The 20,374-nt window shown below is 40.0% G+C and overlaps 1 protein-coding gene across 1 annotated transcript in view; it reads right to left on the bottom strand.

Annotated features, from left to right (window-relative positions):
* The window catches only part of FMN2 (formin 2), a gene marked incomplete at both ends in the record, with an annotated part of 325,661 nt that overhangs the window by 239,049 nt on the left and 66,238 nt on the right, over nucleotides 1–20,374 (bottom strand). Inside the window, one exon of the mRNA XM_082854885.1 lies at nucleotides 990–1,137. Within this exon, the coding sequence (XP_082711011.1) occupies nucleotides 990–1,137 (148 nt within the window). The remainder of the gene's footprint in view (nucleotides 1–989; nucleotides 1,138–20,374) is intronic.

Below are 20,374 nucleotides of genomic sequence, written 5' to 3'. Positions count from 1 at the left end.
CACCAAGTAAACACTAAGCAGTGTTTCAAAAGCATCAGACAGTGAAAGGGGGACATGCAGCATTAGGTGTGGGCCCCCATTAAGTGCCTCAGTGCAAAGAAGAAACAGGTAAATGCATCGCTCCAGGACTGGGAGAAAAACAGAGGTTATAAGCACTAGGCCCCTCTGCATACCTTTGGGCAGGAGCCTAGAATAAAGTCCCTGACAGTGTGGGTCATTGTTGGCTTTAAAGGGAGCTCATGAGTTAGATAATGATAAACAACCAAATTCCATAAAAACATTGTTACAAAAATAGGATTCTTAATTCAATACAATAAATACAAAGTGCTTTCCTAGCTTCAGGCTCCATATAAAGCTGACATTAATCTCATGTTACCTTCAAAATACTTCAAAAATAACACAAAATATTTTAGGATGACACAAGAGACAAAGAGAAAAAAAACCAAAAGGAAATATTTTTTAGAAAAATATTACATCTGAACACTGAACAATTTTTTTAATTACTTAAAATTTAGATTTAGTAAAACATGTTTCTCTATTTTGCCTCTGTCAGTTATCTCTGAAGGCAAAGAAAAAAACGAAGAAAAGTTCAAAGAAAGCAGTAAGGGAAGAGACAGGGGAAAGAGGTATGGTGGCCACCACCTTTGAAGCCGGTAGGCAGAAAGTTCCTTTCCGAGCTCTCAGCCCATGAGGAGTGTGCAGCTTCCCCCGGGTTGGTGGCCACAGCAGGACCCCGAAGCAGTGGTTCTCGGACTTTATATACACTGTGGTAACTGGACAACCCAGGGTCCCGTTCCCCAGAACTCAGCAGCCTTGAAGATGGGGCATAAGAATTTTCAATTTAACAAGCTTCCCGGTGATTTAGCTTGAGATATATACAGATTATAATCTAAGAAATACTTGAAGGGAAACCCAGACTCAATACCCAGTAGGTACTGCACAGTTATTCGATGTTACTTTCAGAATATTAACTCTTCCAGGGGCCCTACCTGTGTCAGCATCCTTGGGCCTGTGTTCTTCATCAGGAGGTTTAGATGGTGGCCAAGCAGCTGGGACTCTCCTGGGAAACTGCCCTTCTATATAATCCAGTGAGTGTGTAGGTTGACTAACTGCAGCCCAGGTGTAAAGTTGATCTTGCTATATTTCAAAAAAAAAAAAATAATAAGCTATTTTAATTCAATCATGAAAAAATGGAGTCTTCTTGATTGATATTTGCAATATCATTTCTATCATAAACATACGTGTGGTGTGCATATATATACATGCAAATATCCATAAAACATTAAACAGCATTTTATACAAGTCAGTGTAGATTCATCACATAAATATTCCTTCTCACGGTCTTTTCATTTTCATAACCATACCTGTTGCAAATTCTATTCTACGGTAAGATTTAAGTCTCTGTCTTTGGGGGTAGGAGGCCATGTGGGCCTACATGTAATTACAAGGTCAGAAAACCCACTCAATCACAGAGCCCCCTGATGAGGCATCTTCAATGCACTGGAATACGATGTCCCTTTGAAATCTGTTTAAACACTTGTGGCAAGGTCAGAGAACAGGCAGTGCTGGGCATGAAGGACCATAACAGCTTCCTCACCTTCAAGAGTAGGAAGCCCAGGAAACTGATTATCATGGTTCCAGGTTGGGGACTGTTTGGGAGACAAACTATGAAAAAAAAAAGGTAAATGAACCTGCCAAGAAAAAAAGAACTGGGCAGGGATCTGGCAAAGAAAGCTCTTCCCAGCTGCAGACCAACAGAATCCAGATAGAATGAGAAGCAGGCTCATAACTACACCTCGTGCCAGGAAGCCAAGTGGGAACCTCACAAAAGACGCCACACCAAGGCCCGTGAACACCTTGCGAAACTGCCCGCTAGGATTTCAGGGTCACAGCTGCTTCAGGACACAGGCTTGCAATGTACACAAGCCCTGGGTTCTCTTCGTGACGTCTTCCTTCCTTACAGGTATATTTCCCTAAACCTTTTGATCAACATAAAAAGTAAAGCCGAGAGAATAACAAAAAACATGCTGTAACCACCATGCTGAAATTGTGAACTTGAGTGAATGGATGGAGAGGCACTGATATTTCTGTAATTTGTTTAACAAGTTAATTTAAGAACTTCATAAAATATTCTTCAGTGTCAACAGTAAAATACAATGTATAGATCATTTAGTTTAAACTTCACCTTTAGGGACAGTCACTGGCCCTAACTGAGAACTCAGATTCCTGGGTCAGTGGTATTGAATTGGAAGGGTCCCGATGCAGACCTGGCCAGCATTTCAGCCAGTCACATCTTTCAAGTATTCATACCTTGACTGACACCAGAGACTTTGCTATTTGGCCTACTGAATATTAAAAGTAGCTTTTCCAGCACTGTTGACAATAGCCAAATCATGGAAACAACCTAAATGTCCATCAACGGATGAATGGATAAAGAAGATGTGGTACATATATACAATGGAATATTACTCAGCCATAAAAAGCAACGAAATAATGCCATTTGCAGCAACAAGGACAGACCTAGAGATTATCATACTAAGTGAAGAAAGTCAGAAAGATAAAGACAAATATCATATATCACTTATATGTGGAATCTAAATCTAAATGAACTTATCTATGAAACAGAAACAGACTCATAGACAAAGAGAACACACTTGTGGTTGCCAAGGGGGAGGGGAGTAGGGGAGGGATGGATTGGGAGTTTGGGGTTGGTAGATGCAAACTATTACATTTAGAATGGATAAACAACAAGGTCCTACTGTATAGCACAGGGAACTATACTGAATATCCTGTGATAAACTATAATGGAAACTAATATAAAAAAAAATGTCTATATGTGTATAACTGACTGACATTGCTATACAGCAGAGATGGGCACAACACTGTAAATCAACAATACTTTAGTTAAAAAAAAAGTAGCTTTTCATTGGCAAAATGAGTGGTTTAATTAGCGTGATATTAGAAATGAGCTCTCATTGGTAAAATAAATGAATCCAATGAATATGGACCAGCAGAAACATCAGACATCATTCTTACAAGAACAAGGTAAGACATGGGCAAGGGGCGAGGTCAAGGCTCGATGCCCTGACGGTGCTGCATCCAGCGCTGGTCTAGGAAGCAACTCCCAGGCTGTCGGCAACCACTCGGCACAGAATCCTGCCGTCCTCGTGTCCATATCACCTGAACCTTCCATGTAAGGAGCAGTCAAGCACTCGCTGCCAGGGGAGCAAGAGGTATGTTTCCTAAAAGGGGAACTCTGACTTAGCGTCACCATCCTAATAGTAAACCCACTCAGCCTTGGACTTCATCTGCTCCATATAAAAGAGGCAGCACCAGCAGCTAGGGGGACAAATGTTTGCACTCAGGATTTCATCGCTCATTGAAAAACGAAGCTTGCTACAAGCACTCTGCAAATGCCAGAACAGCCCGGCCAGTCCTGCAGTCTTTCAGCCCCACCTCAGGACTGGAATACATTACAGCTCTGTGATGACAAAACCTCTCCTTCATCGTGTGGCTCTACGAGGAGAGAAGAAGCAAACACAAAGCTCTTGCATGGCTCTTTAACATCTACAGAATCAGATGTCAACTCTTTGACCTGTCATTTAAGTTTTTCTATATTCCTCCCATTCATCCTCCCAGATTCATCTCCCCGCATTTCCTAAATCAAGCCCCACTCCACTAGAAGTTCCCACTTAGCCTCCCCACCCATGGAATCTAACCGATGATTAAGTCTAGCTGGGGTATGCCCTCCCCACTCCCAAGTCACAGCTCCGACAGGACGCTGGCCACCCCTTATGTTGACAGCTACCAGCACGTGATCCAGATCAGTGACCGAACACGGTCTTGAATGTAGCTCGTCACCCCTCAACTGCCTGAACTCCTTCCGCACATGAGATGTGTATACAAGTTCTGTAAATCTCCCCAAGCACTTGAGAATATTAAGACAACTCCATAAAAGCCACTTAATGTCTACTGAATTAACGAATTTGTCAGATAAAAGGAGAAAACAAAAGAGATGGTTTGTCAACATGAGCAGCAGCTGGAGCTAGGGATCTCATTGTCTTCATTTGCTTATTAACAAGGTACCAGAAGGGTATTTCGTGTGCATCAAATGGAAAACAAAGGTATCAAGTGATCCATTATATCTAAACCTATTCACAACTATACCATATAAAGAAACATATGGAGCAGATAAAACTCCTAGGATATAATCAGTGCTGTACCCCAGACAAATCTCATAACTTTATGAGGCCTCAGTGTTCTCACCAGTAATTCAGGAAAACTGCCTGCTCTTCTCTTTTTAGCAGGACTGGAGTGAGATGGGTGCAAACACTATGTGGAAAGAGCTATGAAAACCACATGGTGTGATTCAAGTATAAGCACCACGACTACTACTTGTTTTGATTTTTTTAATCTATGTTTCATTAGAATAATCACACATTTCCTGTATTTTAAAAAGTCCTTTTAGAGGAATTAAATATTGTCATCAAATGTACACAACACCATGTGGTTGTTGAACCAGCACGAAATCTTTGCTATATTTTGAGAATCTAGGTGAGCAAAGTGTAGTCGGCAAAGTTCCCTTGGCATTTGTGCTGATTTCACTAAGTTTTGAATTCAATTAACAACCGCCCTGTGGCATTTCCTCAACCATCCACCCATGTCTTTTTCTCTGTTGTATTTCTGTTTAACCTTTCAGACATGTATGTGTTATTTTCCCAAGTAGAATATGCAAGCTTCCTGCCACCAGTCACCAACCACATCCTATACCCCTTGTTTTCCGCTGGTTTTATTCTGTATACATAACAGACACACAATGAGTATTAAGGAATTGGAAGAGTCAAGATCAATAAAAGTGTCTTTTAACAAATTACACCACAGTTTTATATGAGTTAAAACAGGAACACTTTTCCCTGACACTACTCCACCGCCCTAACTTCTTAAAGTCTGTTTTTATTTTTGTTGAACTGGATCATTTATTCCTATTAAAGAAAACAAATACATGCTTTCAACCTTAGGCAGATCAGAATATGTAAAATCACAACCTGAAAGTGGCATAAACAGGCCACAACCTAGTGATCCCAAAAAAGAAAACAGTTTCTTTTAGCAGATATTTCCCCATCTTTTAACTGGCCTATAAATAATAACCCCCCAAATAATTCAGAGCTGCAATTCACAAAGAGGTTATTTTAGAGGGCCCACTAGAAAATTGTAACAACTGAAGTGAGGCATTCTAAGAGTGCTTTGTTGAAACTGCTGTAGTCAAGATGAGGATTTGGTTGTCACCTTATGATAATATTTAGTAACGTTTCTGTTAACCGTGCCTTCGCTCTGTGCATGGGGGAGGATCTAGATTACTCCCTGAGAGGTGTGGCCGCCCTTCCTATGACACTCCTAGGACGTGTCAGTGTGTGGCCATGGGCTGCCCTGCATGTGGGAACAATCCTAGTCTGGGCTCTTCACCTCCTCAGGTCTCAGCACTGCCTCAGCTCCACTGTCTGTCTTTCAAGGCCAAAAGGTGTCTATTTGAGTGGTAAATACAGTCCGTGTATCCCAGATATCCCAGCAAGTGCATTCTCCTAACAAACATCTAAAGTTTGACTGAGGGCAACAAAAGTAGAAAATTGCCACGAAGTACGGCACACGACCATTTCTTTACATGCACGCTATTTATCCCTGGAGTACAGAGAAAAATCTGTGTCAGGCCAGCAGACGGCTCTCAGCCTGCACCTGGTCACACTAGCCTCAAGAACTGCTCCAGCCAGCTGAGCCTGGGCGTGACCACTAAGAACAATACAGCAGGCCCTCAGAGAGTACACGGAGGGTGTGTCCATCCCCTTCCATAGCACTCTCAGGAGAAGGGTTCTGAGGATCAAAGGTCTCATCTTGGAACTTTACAGCTTCATTTGAGGAATTAAATACCTGGATGGTACTGAGTTTATTTGTGCTTTGTTAATGCCATGGACGCGATGTGTGTTTTGTTCTGGCTATTGGAAAATCTGAAATAGGTATATGGCCCACATGCCACGTGTTTTCCAGTTCCAGAATGTATGCTTCTGATTAGCCTCATTCCTACCTCCATTTACGTTCCCCCCCGCAGCTTAGTTTTGTCTTTTTTTCTTTTGTGCACTCATGGCTGAATTTTACTATTTTACCATATCTTACTTTTCTCACTAATCATTGTAAATACTATTTGGAATAAGGTGGTGATGAACACATTATTAATGTTAGGGGATTGATGGAAAATCCATTTATCTACTTTAACTCATTTGAACATTTTATGACTGGAAGGATAAAACAGTAGATGCACTGAGAGTAGACTGAACTGTACTCACAGTATTTTGGTTTGCATTGATCATTTAATCGTTAAAAAACAACAGCAAACTATACAGATTCGTTTTGAAAAAGGGGAGATAAAAAACAATAAATACTCAATACTATACACAACAGCATCCACTGGGTGTAATATCTTCTAATCCTTCTTTTAATATATTCTACAGCTGTAATCATACTGCACATGATTTCATACTAACATAGTGTAGACTTTTTAAACTATTGCATCATTTTCAAACTGATAATTTACATTTTTGCCACAATCACGACACAGTTAATATTATACTGTAGCCATTTAATCAGCTCTTGACAGAACACATGAATGTGACTTCCCAAAGCACCCCTGGTTCATAATTAAATAAGAAATTACAACCCTGGAAGAGGACACTGACCCTTGAACAATGTGGGTTTGAATTGAGAGGGTGCACTTACATGGGGTTATAAATACTGCCATGCTCCACGGTCTGTGTCTGATTGAATCTGCAGATAGACAGGAACCACAGATATGGGGCCGGGAAGATCCCACATGCCACAGAGCAGCTGGGCCCGTGAGCCATGGCCGCTAAGCCTGCGCGTCTGGAGCCTGTCCTCCGCAACGGGAGAGGCCACAACAGTGAGAGTCCCGCATACCGCAAAAAAAAAAAAAAAGAAGAAGACCTAAATAGACATTTCTCAAAAGAAGACATACAGATGGCCAATGGGCACATGAAAAGATGCTCCACATCACTAATCATTAGAGAAATGCAAATCAAAACTACAATGAGGTACCACCTCACACCAGTCAGAACGGCCATCATCAGAAAGTCTGCAAATAACAAATGCTGGAGAAGGTGTGGAGAAAAGGGAAACCTCCTGCACTCTTGATGGGAATGTAAGTTGTGCAGCCACTTTGGAGAATAGTATGGAGGTTCCTTAAAAACCTACAAACAGAATTATCATATGATCCTGCAATCCCACTGCTGAACATATATCCGGAGAAAACTCTAATTCAAAAAGATACATGCACTCCTACGTTCAGAGCAGCACTATTTACAACAGCCAAGAAATGGAAGCAACCTAAGTGTCCATCAACAGATGAATGGATAAAGAAGATGTGGTAATATATACAATGGAATATTATTCAGCCATAAAAAGGAATGAAATAATGCTGTTTGCAGCAACATCAATGAACCTACAGATGATCATACTAAGTGAAGTAAGTCAGAAAGAGAAAGACAAATATCATATGATGTCACTTTTATATGGAATCTAAAAAATGATAAAAATGAACTTATTTACAAAACAGAAACGACTCACAGACATAGAAGGCCGACTCACAGTTACTACGCAGTGGGAGGGATAAATTAAATTTTGGGGGTAAACAGATACACACTATTGTAATACACAGTACTATATATATAGATAACCAACAAGAACATACTGTATAACACAGGGAATCAAATTCAATATTCTGTAATAACCTGTAACGTAAAAGAATCTTAAGAAGAATATACACATGTGTGTATATAAAACACTTTGCTGTATACTAGAAATTAACACAACACTGTAAATCAACTATACTTCAATTAAAAATTCATTAATTTTTAAGAAATTAAAATATTGATCCCTTTGGAACCAGCAATTCTACTTATATAAGTTTTCCCTAAGGGTAAAATAAATCAGTAATGTGTAAAAAATATTTATATACTACTATATATTTATTTCAGTGTTATTTATGTTTAAAAAAGAGAGAGACATCTACGCGTGGAACAACTCCTACGGAGCACCTACTGAACGCTGGCAGAAGACCTCAGACCTCCCAAAAGGCAAGGAACCCCCCACGTACCTGGTTAGGTCAAAAGAAAAAAATAAACAGAGACAAAAGGACAGGGACGGGTCCTGCACCAGCGGGAGGGAGCTGTGAAGGAGGAAAAGTGTCCACACACTAGGAAGCCCCTTCGCGGGCGGAGACTGCGGGTGGCGGAGTGGGGGAGTTTCGGAGCCGCGGAGAAGAGCACAGCAACAGGGGTGCGGAGGGCAAAGCGGGGAGATTCCAGCACAGAGGATCGAGGCCGACCGGCACTCACCAGCAGAGAGGCTTGTCTGTTTGCCCGACGGGGCGGGCGAGCTGCGGCTCGGGCTTCGGTCGGATCCCAGGGAGAGGACTGAGGTTGGCGGCGTGAACACAGCCTGCAGGGCGTTACTGCACCGCAGCTAGCCGGGAGGGAGTCCAGGGAAAAGTCTGGACCTGCCGAAGAGGCAAGAGACTTTTTCTTCCCTCTTTGTTTCCTGGTGCACGAAGAGAGGGGATTAAGAACGCTGCTTAAGAGAGCTCCAGAGACGGGCGCGAGCCGCGGCTAAAAGTGCGGAGCCCAGAGACAGACATGAGACGCTAAGGCCGCTGCTGCCGCCACCAAGAAGCCTGTGTGCGAACACAGGTCACTATCCACACCCCCTTCCGGGGAGCCTGTGCAGCCCGCCACTGCCAGGGTCCCGGGATCCAGGGACAACTCCCCCGGGAGAACGCACGGCGCGCCTCAGGCTAGCAACGTCACGCCGGCCTCTGCCGCCGCAGGCCCAACCCGCACTCCGAGACCCTCCCTACCCCCCACCCCCCACCCCCGGCCTGAGTGAGCCAGAGCCTCCGAATCAGCGGCTCCTTTAACCCCGTCCTGTCTGAGCAAAGAACAGACGCCCTCCGGCAACCTACACGCACAGGCGGGGCCAAATCCAAAGCTGAGCCCCTGGGAGCTGTGAGAACAAAGAAGAGAAAGGGAAATCTCTCCCAGCAGCCTCAGAAGCAGCGGATTAAAGCTCCACAATCAACTTGATGTACCTGCATCTGTGGAATACATGAATAGACAACGAATCATCCCAAATTAATGAGCGGTGTGGATGAAAGGCTCTTGGTGCTGCAGCCAGGAGTTAGTGCTGTGCCTCTGAGGTGGGAGAGCCAACTTCAGGACACTGGTCCACAAGAGGCCTCCCAGCTGCACATAATATCAAACGGCGAAAATCTCCCAGAGATCTCCATCTCAACGCCAGCACCCAGCTTCACTCAACGACCAGCAAGCTACAGTGCTGGACATCCTATGCCAAACAACTAGCAAGACAGGAACACAACCCTACCCATTAGCAGAGAGGCTGCCCAAAATCATAATAAGTCTACAGACACCCCAAAACACACCACCAGACGTGGACCCGCCCACAAGAAAGACAAGATCCAGCCTTATCCACCAGAACACAGGCACTAGTACCCTCCACCAGGAAGCCTACACAACCCACTGAACCAACCGTAGCCACTGGGGACAGACACAAAAAACAACAGGAATACGAACCTTCAGCCTGCAAAAAGGAGACCCCAAACACAGTAAGATAAGCAAAATGAAAAGACAGGAAAACACACAGCAGATGAAGTAGCAAGATAAAAACCCACCAGACCTAACAAATGAAGAGGAAATAGGCAGGCTACCTGAAAAAGAATTCAGAATAATGATAGTAAAGATGATCCAAAATCTTGGAAATAGAATAGACAAAATGCAAGAATCAGTTAACAAGGACCTAGAAGAACTAAAGATGAAACAAACAATGATGAACAACACAATAAATGAAATGAAAAATACTCTAGATGGGATCAATAGCAGAATAACTGAGGCAGAAGAATGGATAAGTGACCTGGAAGATAAAATAGTGGAAATAACTAATGCAGAGCAGAATAAAGAAAAAAGAATGAAAAGAACTGAGGACAGTCTCAGAGACCTCTGGGACAACATTAAATGCACCAACATTCGAATTATAGGGGTTCCAGAAGAAGAAGAGAAAAAGAAAGGGACTGAGAAAATATTTGAAGAGATTATAGTTGAAAACTTCCCTAATATGGGAAAGGAAATAGTTAATCAAGTCCAGGAAGCACAGAGAGTCCCATACAGGATAAATCCAAGGAGAAATACGCCAAGACACATATTAATCAAACTGTCAAAAATTAAATACAAAGAAAGCATATTAAAAGCAGCAAGGGAAAAACAACAAATAACACACAAGGGAATCCCCATAAGGTTAACAGCTGATCTTTCAGCAGAAACTCTGCAAGCCAGAAGGGAGTGGCAGGACATATTGAAAGTGATGAAGGAGAAACACCTGCAACCAAGATTACTCTACCCAGCAAGGATCTCATTCCGATTTCATGGAGAAATTAAAACCTTTACAGACAAGCAAAAGCTGAGAGAGTTCAGCACCACCAAACCAGCTCTACAACAACTGCTAAAGGAACTTCTCTAGGCAAGAAACACAAAAGAAGGAAAAGACCTACAATAACGAACCCAAAACAATTAAGAAAATGGGAATGGGAACATACATATCGATAATTACCTTAAATGTAAATGCTCCCACCAAAAGACACAGATTGGCTGAATGGATACAAAAACAAGACGCATATATTTGCTGTCTACAAGAGACCCACTTCAGACCTAGAGACACATACAGACTGAAAGTAAGGGGATGGAAAAAGGTATTTCATGCAAATGGAAACCAAAAGAAAGCTGGAGTAGCAATTCTCATATCAGACAAAATAGACTTTAAAATAAAGACTATTAGAAGAGACAGAGAAGAACACAACATAATGATCAAGGGATCGATCCCAGAAGAAGATATAACAATTGTAAATATTTATGCACCCAACATAGGAGCACCTCAATACATAAGGCAAATACTAACAGCCATAAAAGGGGAAATCGACAGTAACACATTCATAGTAGGGGATTTTAACACCCCACTTTCACCAATGGACAGATCATCCAAAATGAAAATAAATAAGGAAAGCACAAGCTTCAAATGATACATTAAACAAGATGGACTTAATTGATATTTATAGGACATTCCATCCAAAAACAACAGAATGCACATTTTTCTCAAGTGGTCATGGAACATTCCCCAGGATAGATCATATCTTGGGTCACAAATCAAGCCTTGGTAAATTTAAGAAAATTGAAATTGTACCAAGTATCTTTTCCGACCACAACGCTATGAGACTAGATATCAATTACAGGAAGAGATCTGTAAAAAATACAAACACATGGAGGCTAAACAATACACTACCTAATAACGAAGTGATCACTGAAGAAATCAAAGAGGAAATCAAAAAATACCTAGAAACAAATGACAATGGAGACACGACGACTCAAAATCTATGGGATGCAGCAAAAGCAGTTCTAAGAGGGAAGTTTACAGCAATACAATCCTACCTTAAGAAACAGGAAACATCTCGAATAAACAACCTAACCTTGCACCTAAAGCAATTAGAGAAAGAAGAACAAAAAAACCCCAAAGCTAGCAGAAGGAAAGAAATCATAAAAATCAGATCAGAAATAAATGAAAAAGAAATGACGGAAACGATAGCAAAGATCAATAAAACTAAAAGCTGGTTCTTTGAAAGGATAAACAAAATTGATAAACCATTAGCCAGACTCATCAAGAAAAAAAGGGAGAAGACTGAAATCAATAGAATTAGAAATGAAAAAGGAGAAACAACAACTGACACTGCAGAAATACAAAAGATCATGAGAGATTACTACAAGCAACTCTATGCCAATAAAATGGACAACCTGGAAGAAATGGACAAATTCTTAGAAAGGCACAACCTGCCAAGACTGAATCAGGAAGAAATAGAAAATATGAACAGACCAATCACAAGCACTGAAATTGAAACTGTGATTAAAAATCTTCCAACAAGCAAAAGCCCAGGACCAGATGGCTTCACAGGCGAATTCTATCAAACATTTAGAGAAGAGCTATCACCTATCCTTCTCAAACTCTTCCAAAATATAGCAGAGGGAGGAACACTCCCCAACTCATTATATGAGGCCACCATCACCTTGATACGAAAACCAGACAAGGATGTCACTAAGAAAGAAAACTACAGGCCAATATTACTGATGAACTTAGATGCAAAAATCCTCAACAAAATACTAGCAAACAGAATCCAACAGCACATTAAACGGATAATACACCATGATCAAGTGGGGTTTATTCCAGGAACGCAAGGATTCTTCAATATACACAAATCAATCAACGTGATACACCATATTCACAAATTGAAGGAGAAAAACCATATGATCATCTCAATAGATGCAGAGAAAGCTTTTGACAAAATTCAATACCCAATTATGATAAAAACCCTGAAGAAAGTAGGCATAGAGGGAACTTTCCTCAACATAATAAAGGCCATATATGACAAACCACAGCCAACATCATCCTCAATGGTGAAAAACTGAAAGCATTTCCACTAAGATCAGGAACAAGACAAGGTTGCCCACTCTCACCACTCTTATTCAACATAGTTTTGGAAGTTTTAGCCACAGCAATCAGAGAAGAAAAGGAAATAAAAGGAATCCAAACCGGAAAAGAAGAAGTAAAGCTGTCACTATTTGCAGATGACATGATACTATACATAGAGAATCATAAAGATGCTACCAGAAAACTACTAGAGCTAATCAATGAATTTTGTAAAGTAGCAGGATACAAAATTAATGCACAGAAATCTCTGGCATTCCTATACACTAATGTTGAAAAATCTGAAAGTGAAATCAAAAAAACACTCCCATTTACCATTGCAACAAAAAGAATAAAATATCTAGGAATAATCCTACCTAAGGAGACAAAAGACCTGTATGCAGAAAATTATAAGACACTGATGAAAGAAATTAAAGATGATACAGATAGATGGAGAGATATACCATGTTCTTGGATTGGAAGAATCAACATTGTGAAAATGACTCTACTACCCAAAGCAATCTACAGATTCAATGCAATCCCTATCAAACTACCACTGGCATTTTTCACAGAACTAGAAAAAAAAATTTCACAATTTGTATGGAAACACAGAAGACCCCGAATAGCTAAAGTAATCTTGAGAATGAAAAACGGAGCTGGAGGAATCAGGCTTCCTGACTTCAGACTATACTACAAAGCTACAGTAATCAAGACAGTATGGTACTGGCACAAAAACAGAAATATAGATCAATGGAACAGGATAGAAAGCCCAGAGATAAACCCACGCACATATGGTCACCTTATCTTTGATAAAAGAGGCAGGAATGTACAGTGGAGAAAGGACAGCCTCTTCAATAAGTGGTGCTGGGAAAACTGGACAGCTACATGTAAAAGTATGAGATTAGATCACTCCCTAACACCATACACAAAAATAAGCTCAAAATGGATTAAAGACCTAAATGTAAGGCCAGAAACTATCAAACTCTTAGAGGAAAACATAGGCAGGACACTCTATGACATAAATCACAGCAAGGTCCTTTTTGACCCACCTCCTAGAGAAATGGAAATAAAAACAAAAATAAATGGGACCTAATGAAACTTCAAAGCTTTTGTGCAGCTAAGGAAACCATAAACAAGACCAAAAGATAACCCTCAGAATGGGAGAAAATATTTGCAAATGAAGCAACTGACAAAGGATTAATCTCCAAAATTTATAAGCAGTTCATGCAGCTTAATAACAAAAAAACAAACAATCCAATCCAAAAATGGGCAGAAGACCTAAACAGACATTTCGCCAAAGAAGATATACAGACTGCCAACAAACACATGAAAGAATGCTCAACATCACTAATCATTAGAGAAATGCAAATCAAAACTACAATGAGATATCATCTCACACCAGTCAGAATGGCCATCATCAAAAAATCTAGAAACAATAAATGCTGGAGAGGGTGTGGAGAAAAGGGACCCCTCTTACACTGTTGGTGGGAATGTAAATTGATACAGCCACTGTGGAGAACAGTATGGAGGTCCCTTAAAAAACTACAAATAGAACTACCATATGACCCAGCAATCCCACTACTGGGCATATACCCTGAGAAAACCATAATTCAAAAAGAGTCATGTACCACAATGTTCATTGCAGCTCTATTTACATAGCCCGGAGATGGAAACAACCTAAGTGTCCATCATCGGATGAATGGATAAAGAAGATGTGGCACATATATACAATGGAATATTACTCAGCCATAAAAAGAAACGAAATTGAGCTATTTGTAATGAGGTGGATAGACCTAGAGTCTGTCATACAGAGTGAAGTAAGTCAGAAAGAGAGAGACAAATACCGTATGCTAACACATATATATGGAATTTAAGAAAAAGAAAAATGTCATGAAAAACCTAGGGGTGAAACAGGAATAAAGACACAGACTTACTAGAGAATGGACTTGAGCATATGTGAGGAGGAAGGGTAAACTGTGACAAAGCGAGAGAGAGGCATGGACATATATACACTACCAAACGTAAGGTAGATAGCTAGTGGGAAGCAGCCGCATAGCACAGGGAGATCAGCTCGGTGCTTTGTGACCGCCTGGAGGGGTGCAATAGGTAGGGTGGGAGGGAGGGAGACGCAAGCGGGAAGAGATATGGGAACATATGTATATATATAACTGATTCATTTTGTTGTGAAGCTGAAACTAACATACCATTGTAAAGCAATTATACTCCAATAAAGATGTTTAAAAAAAATGAATCAGAGGAGATATGGGGATAGATATATATGTATAGCTGATTCACTTTGTTATAAAGCAGAAACTAACACATCATTGTAAAGCAATTATACTCCAATAAAGATGTTTAAAAAAATGAATCAAAGACTTAAACATTAAGACCTGAAACCATAAAACTCCTAGAAGAAAACATAGGGAGGAAGCTCCTCAATATTGGTCTTGGCAATGATTCTATAGATATGACACCAAAAACACAAACAGGGCTTCCCTGGTGGTGCAGTGGTTGAGAGCCCGCCTGCCGATGCAGGGGACACGGGTTCGTGCCCCGGTCCAGGAGGATCCCACATGCCGCAGAGCGGCTGGGCCCGTGAGCCATGGCCGCTGAGCCTGCGCATCCAGAGCCTGTGCTCCGCAACGGGAGAGGCCACAACAGTGAGAGGCCCGCGTACAGCAAAAAAAAAAAAAAGTACAAACAAAAGATGAAAAAAATTCAACCAGTGGGACTACAGATACAATCAACAAAATGAAAAGGCAACATACAGAATGGGAGAAAAATTTTGCAAATCATCTATCAGATAAGGGGTTAATATCCAAAATTTATAAAGAACTCATACAACTTAATAAAAAAAAATCCAATTTTTTAAATGGGCACAAGAGCTAAATACACGTTTTCCCAAAGAAGACATCCAAATGGCCAAAGGTACATGAGAAGGTGTTCAACATCACTAATCATAAGGGAAATGCAACTCAAAACCACAATGAGATAACACCTCACACCTGTAGGAATGGTGATCATAAAGACCAACAAGAGAGAAGTGATAGTTATCATATGATATTTGTCTTTCTCTGTCTGACTAACTTCACTCAGTATGACAATCTCTAGGCCCATCCATGTTGCTGCAAATGGCATTATTTCATTCTTTTTTATGGCTCAGTAATATTCAATTGTATATATGTACCACATCTCCTTTATTCATTCCTCTGTTGATGGACACATTTACAAACCAGAAATAGAGTCACAGATGTAAAAAACAAACTTATGGTTACCAGGGGGTAAGGGGGGGAGGCATACATAGGGAGACTGGGATTGACATATACAAACTACTATATATAAAAATAGATAACTAATACGGACCTACTGTATAGAACAGGGAACCCTAGTCAATACTCTGTAATAACCTATATGGGAAAAATCTAAAAGAGTAGATATATACATGTATAACTGATTCACTTCACTGTACAGCAGATACTAACACAACACTGTAAATCAACTATACTCCAATAAAATTTTTTTTAATTAAAAACTTTAAAAAACATTAAAGAAGAGATAAGTGTTGGAGACTCTGTGGAGAAAAGGGAACCCTCCTGCACTGCTGGTGGGAATGTAAATTGGTGCAGCCACTATGGAGAACAGTATGGAGATTCCTCAAAAAAAAAAAAAAAAATTAGAAATAGAGCTACCATATGATCCAGCAATTCCACTTTTGGATATTTATTAGAAGAAAGTGAAAACACTGATTCAAAAAGATATATGTACTCCCATATTCACTGCAGCATTTTTTATCACAGTCAAGACATGGAAACAACCTAAATGTCCATCAACAGATGAATGGATAAAGAAGATGTGACCTATTTATACAATGGAATATTCAGCCATTTAAAAAAAAAGAATAAAATCTTGCCATTTAAGAAAACACTGATGGACCATTGTGCTAAGGAAATAAGTCAGACAGAGAAGGACAAATACCATATTATCTCACTTATATGTGGAATTTTTTTAAAAAAAACAAGCTCATAGATACAGAGAACAGATGGGTAGGTACCAGAGGTGGGGGTTGAAGGGTGGGAAAAATGGGTGAAGGTGGTCAAAAGGTACAAACTTCCAGTTATAAAATAAGTGACTGTAGTTAACAGATCTTAAAAGTTCTCACCACAAGAAAAAAGAAATCTGTAACTATGTATGCTGACAGACTTATTGTGGTGATCATTTCACAATATATACAAATATCAAAGCATTATGTTGTACACCTGAAACTAACATAATGTATTATATGTCAATTAAAACTCAATTTTAAAAAACCTTCAGGGCTTCCCTGGTGGCGCAGTGGTTGAGAGTCCACCTGCTGATGCAGGGGACGTGGGTTCATGCCCCGGTCCGGGAAGATTCCACATGCCGCGGAGCGGCTGGGCCCGTGAGCCATGGCCGCTGAGCCTGCGCGTCCGGAGCCTGTGCTCCGCAACGGGAGAGGCCACAACAGTGAGAGGTCCGCGTACTGCAAACCTTCAGAGAAAATAAAAATGATATAGGTATATATAAACAAATTTATCATGTTTGTGGATTTGAAATCTGTTATTTCACTTTTCTCCAAACTGACAGTTAAATTTAATGAAATTTTAATCAACATCTGAAGTGTGCAAGTGCGTTTTATTGGGATATGATAAACTGATTCTAAAATGTATATTCAAAAGGATCTAAAATGGCCAAGATAATATTTAAAAAATCAAAGTGGAAAGAGCTACTATTCCAGATAGCAAGACATTACAATGCAACAATAATTAAGCACTCTGACATTTGTACAAGGACACACAAATATACAGTGGAATAGAGAGCTACATAGCAGACTCTCACCCTCACAGACAGATAATAAAATATGAACGCTACCTCACAAACATACTTTCCAGGATGATTACAGATCTAAGTAGAAAAGACAAAACAACAAAGCTTCTGAAGATAACAGAAGAGGATATCTTGCTGCTTGCAGAGTACGCAGACTTTTAAACAGAACACCCAACACACAAGCTATAGAGAAAAAGATGGATAATTGAGACTACATTAAAAGTAATCATCAGAAGACACTGTGAAGAAAGCAAAAGCTTAATTTACCAAGGGTCTGAATCCATAACTAAGAGACACTACAGCCACTAAGAAAAATACAATCAACCCATAGAAAAATGAGCAAGACACCACAAAGGAGACAGAAGAAAAAGTTATCAACCACATTAATAATCAGAGAAAAATAAACTAAAACCGCAGTGACATAACGTTACACCTCCATCAGAATGGTTCAAGTCATACGAAAAATAAAAGAGTGACAGTACCAAAGTTGCCAAGAATGTAGAACAATGGGAATTCTCATATACTGCTGATGGAACTGTAAATTGATAGAAGCACTTATGAAAACCATTTTGCCACATCTCATAAAGCTGGATACATGCATACCTACTCCTAGGTATATACCCAACAGAAATGTACAAGAATGTTCATAACAGCATTATTTGAAATCACTGCAACAATAAAACGGGTACGTTCATAAACAGCAGAGCAGCTAGGTAAAAGATGAAGTCTTCACCAGTGGGGAACCACACAAAAATGAAAACAAATGACAACTTCACTTAATGTGAGCAAAAGCAGCAGACACAGAAGAATGCGTACTGTAGGATATTTATATCAAAGTTGCAGAAGCAGGTAAAACTAAACCACAGTGTTTCAGGACTGAAACTAGGGTAGTAAAATCATTAGGAAAAGTTGGTTGTGGTTCCCATACAAGCCAACATTAGTTACCTGTGACAGCAAGGAATGGGCGTGAGAGGAGTTTTCTGTGATGCTGTCAGTGTTTTATCTACTTATTTATTTTGCATTTCAGTAACTTTATTAAATGCTAGATCCCTTAGTACGAAAACATAATGATAGTTGGTTAGGTTACCTACACTGATGTATTCAAAATACTGAAATATATCAGCCTTTTGAGAAAGTGAAAAGTTTATCCATAAAACATCATTTACAAAAGTGTAAGATACACTGTGGTTCTTCGGTTTATTTTCCAGGGCATATCTACCCATAACTTTATGTCAAAATTGGGTACAGCCATCCTGGATAGACCCAGGCTACACGTTGAACAAAGCAACCCCTAACGCTGTAGATCTCCTTAGATTCACTGACTTACCAGAAAATTCTGACCTCAGGAACCTCATAGTTATAAAGATGCCCACTTACTTTTAATACTTTCTTTTGGCACAGTGGGGACAATATAATTTTGTATACTGTCTTCCTTTTAAGCAAAATTGTAAATTAGAAGCAATGACAGTTTGGTTTTTAATATTTATTTATTTGGCTACGCCACACGGGATCTTCATTGCCACGCGTGGGATCTTCATTGCAGCATGCGGGATCTTTAGCTGCAGCATGCGGGATTTTTAGCTGCAGCATGTGGGATCCAGTTCCCCAACCAGAGGACGAACCAGGGCCCCCTGCACTGGGAGCACAGAGTATTAGCCACTGGACCACAAGGGAAGTCCCAATGACAGTTTTATAAAAACAGTCCTTAGTAAAAACTTCTGGAGTGTTAAATCAGCAAGTTTTTGGAGTGATGCTAACAGTAATTTGAGTTATTAATACAATAAAAGTTAATTTCATCAGTGGGGCTAGATTAAGGCAGTAGATCTTGTATAAAAATTTTTTATCATGGATATAAACATCACCTGTTTTCTAGAAAAAATATTAAAGATAACTTAATATGCCAAAATGACTAGGTCTGTAGTTGTGCTTTATATAAAATGCCCTCAAATTGAAATGTAATGCCCCTGTATCAGTAAAGTCCACATCTCTGGATTGTCTACTACTTGCACTACAGTGTCAAGAAACCATTTTCACTGCCTACAATATTGACCCTTGTAATGCCTTAAAAGTGCCTTTGCAAAATGTTGGTTTTGATGTAAACCTCATAATTTAAAATTTGAAGTTACCATTTTTTAACGTTTTTATAGGAGTATAATTGCTTTACAATGGTGTGTTAGTTTCTGCTTTATAACAAAGTGAATCAGTTATACATATACATATGTTCCCACATCTCTTCCCTCTTGCGTCTCCCTCCCTCCCACCCTCCCTATCCCACCCTCCCTATCCCACCCCTACAGGCGGTCACAAAGCACCAAGCTGATCTCCCTGTGCTACGCAGCTGCTTCCCACTAGCTATCTACCTTACATTTGGTAGTGTATATATGTCCATATATACACTACCACTCTCTCATTTTGTCCCAGGTTACACTTCCCCTTCCCTGTGACCTCAAGTCCATTCTCTAGTAGGTCTGTGTCTTTATTCCCGTCTTGCCTCTAGGTTCTTCATAACGATTTTTTTTTTAGATTCCATATATATGTGTTAGCATACGGTATTTGTTTTTCTCTTTCTGACTTACTTCACTCTGTATGACAGACTCTAGGTCCATCCACCTCACTACAAATAGCTCAATTTTGTTCCTTTTTATGGCTGAGTAATATTCCATTGTATATATGTGCCACATTTTATTTATCTATTCATGTGTCGATAGACACTTAGGTTGCTTCCATGTCCTGGCTATTGTAAATAGAGCTGCAATGAACATTGCGGTACATGACTCTTTTTGAATTCTGGGTAATTCAGGGTATATGCCCAGTAGTGGGATACCACCTAAATACAATATATTGATCCAATGTAGAATGTTTTATTTCTTGACCGTGGTAGTAATTACATAGGTGATCAATCTGTGTTAAATCTTGAGCCATACATCTGTACTTTTCTATATGTAAACTG

Source organism: Leucopleurus acutus (genome assembly GCF_964270905.1).
Source record: "Leucopleurus acutus genome assembly, chromosome: 14".
Lineage (NCBI taxonomy): Eukaryota > Metazoa > Chordata > Mammalia > Artiodactyla > Delphinidae > Leucopleurus > Leucopleurus acutus.
Note: the sequence above shows the minus strand (reverse complement) of the source record. Positions and strands in the feature narration are given on the sequence as shown.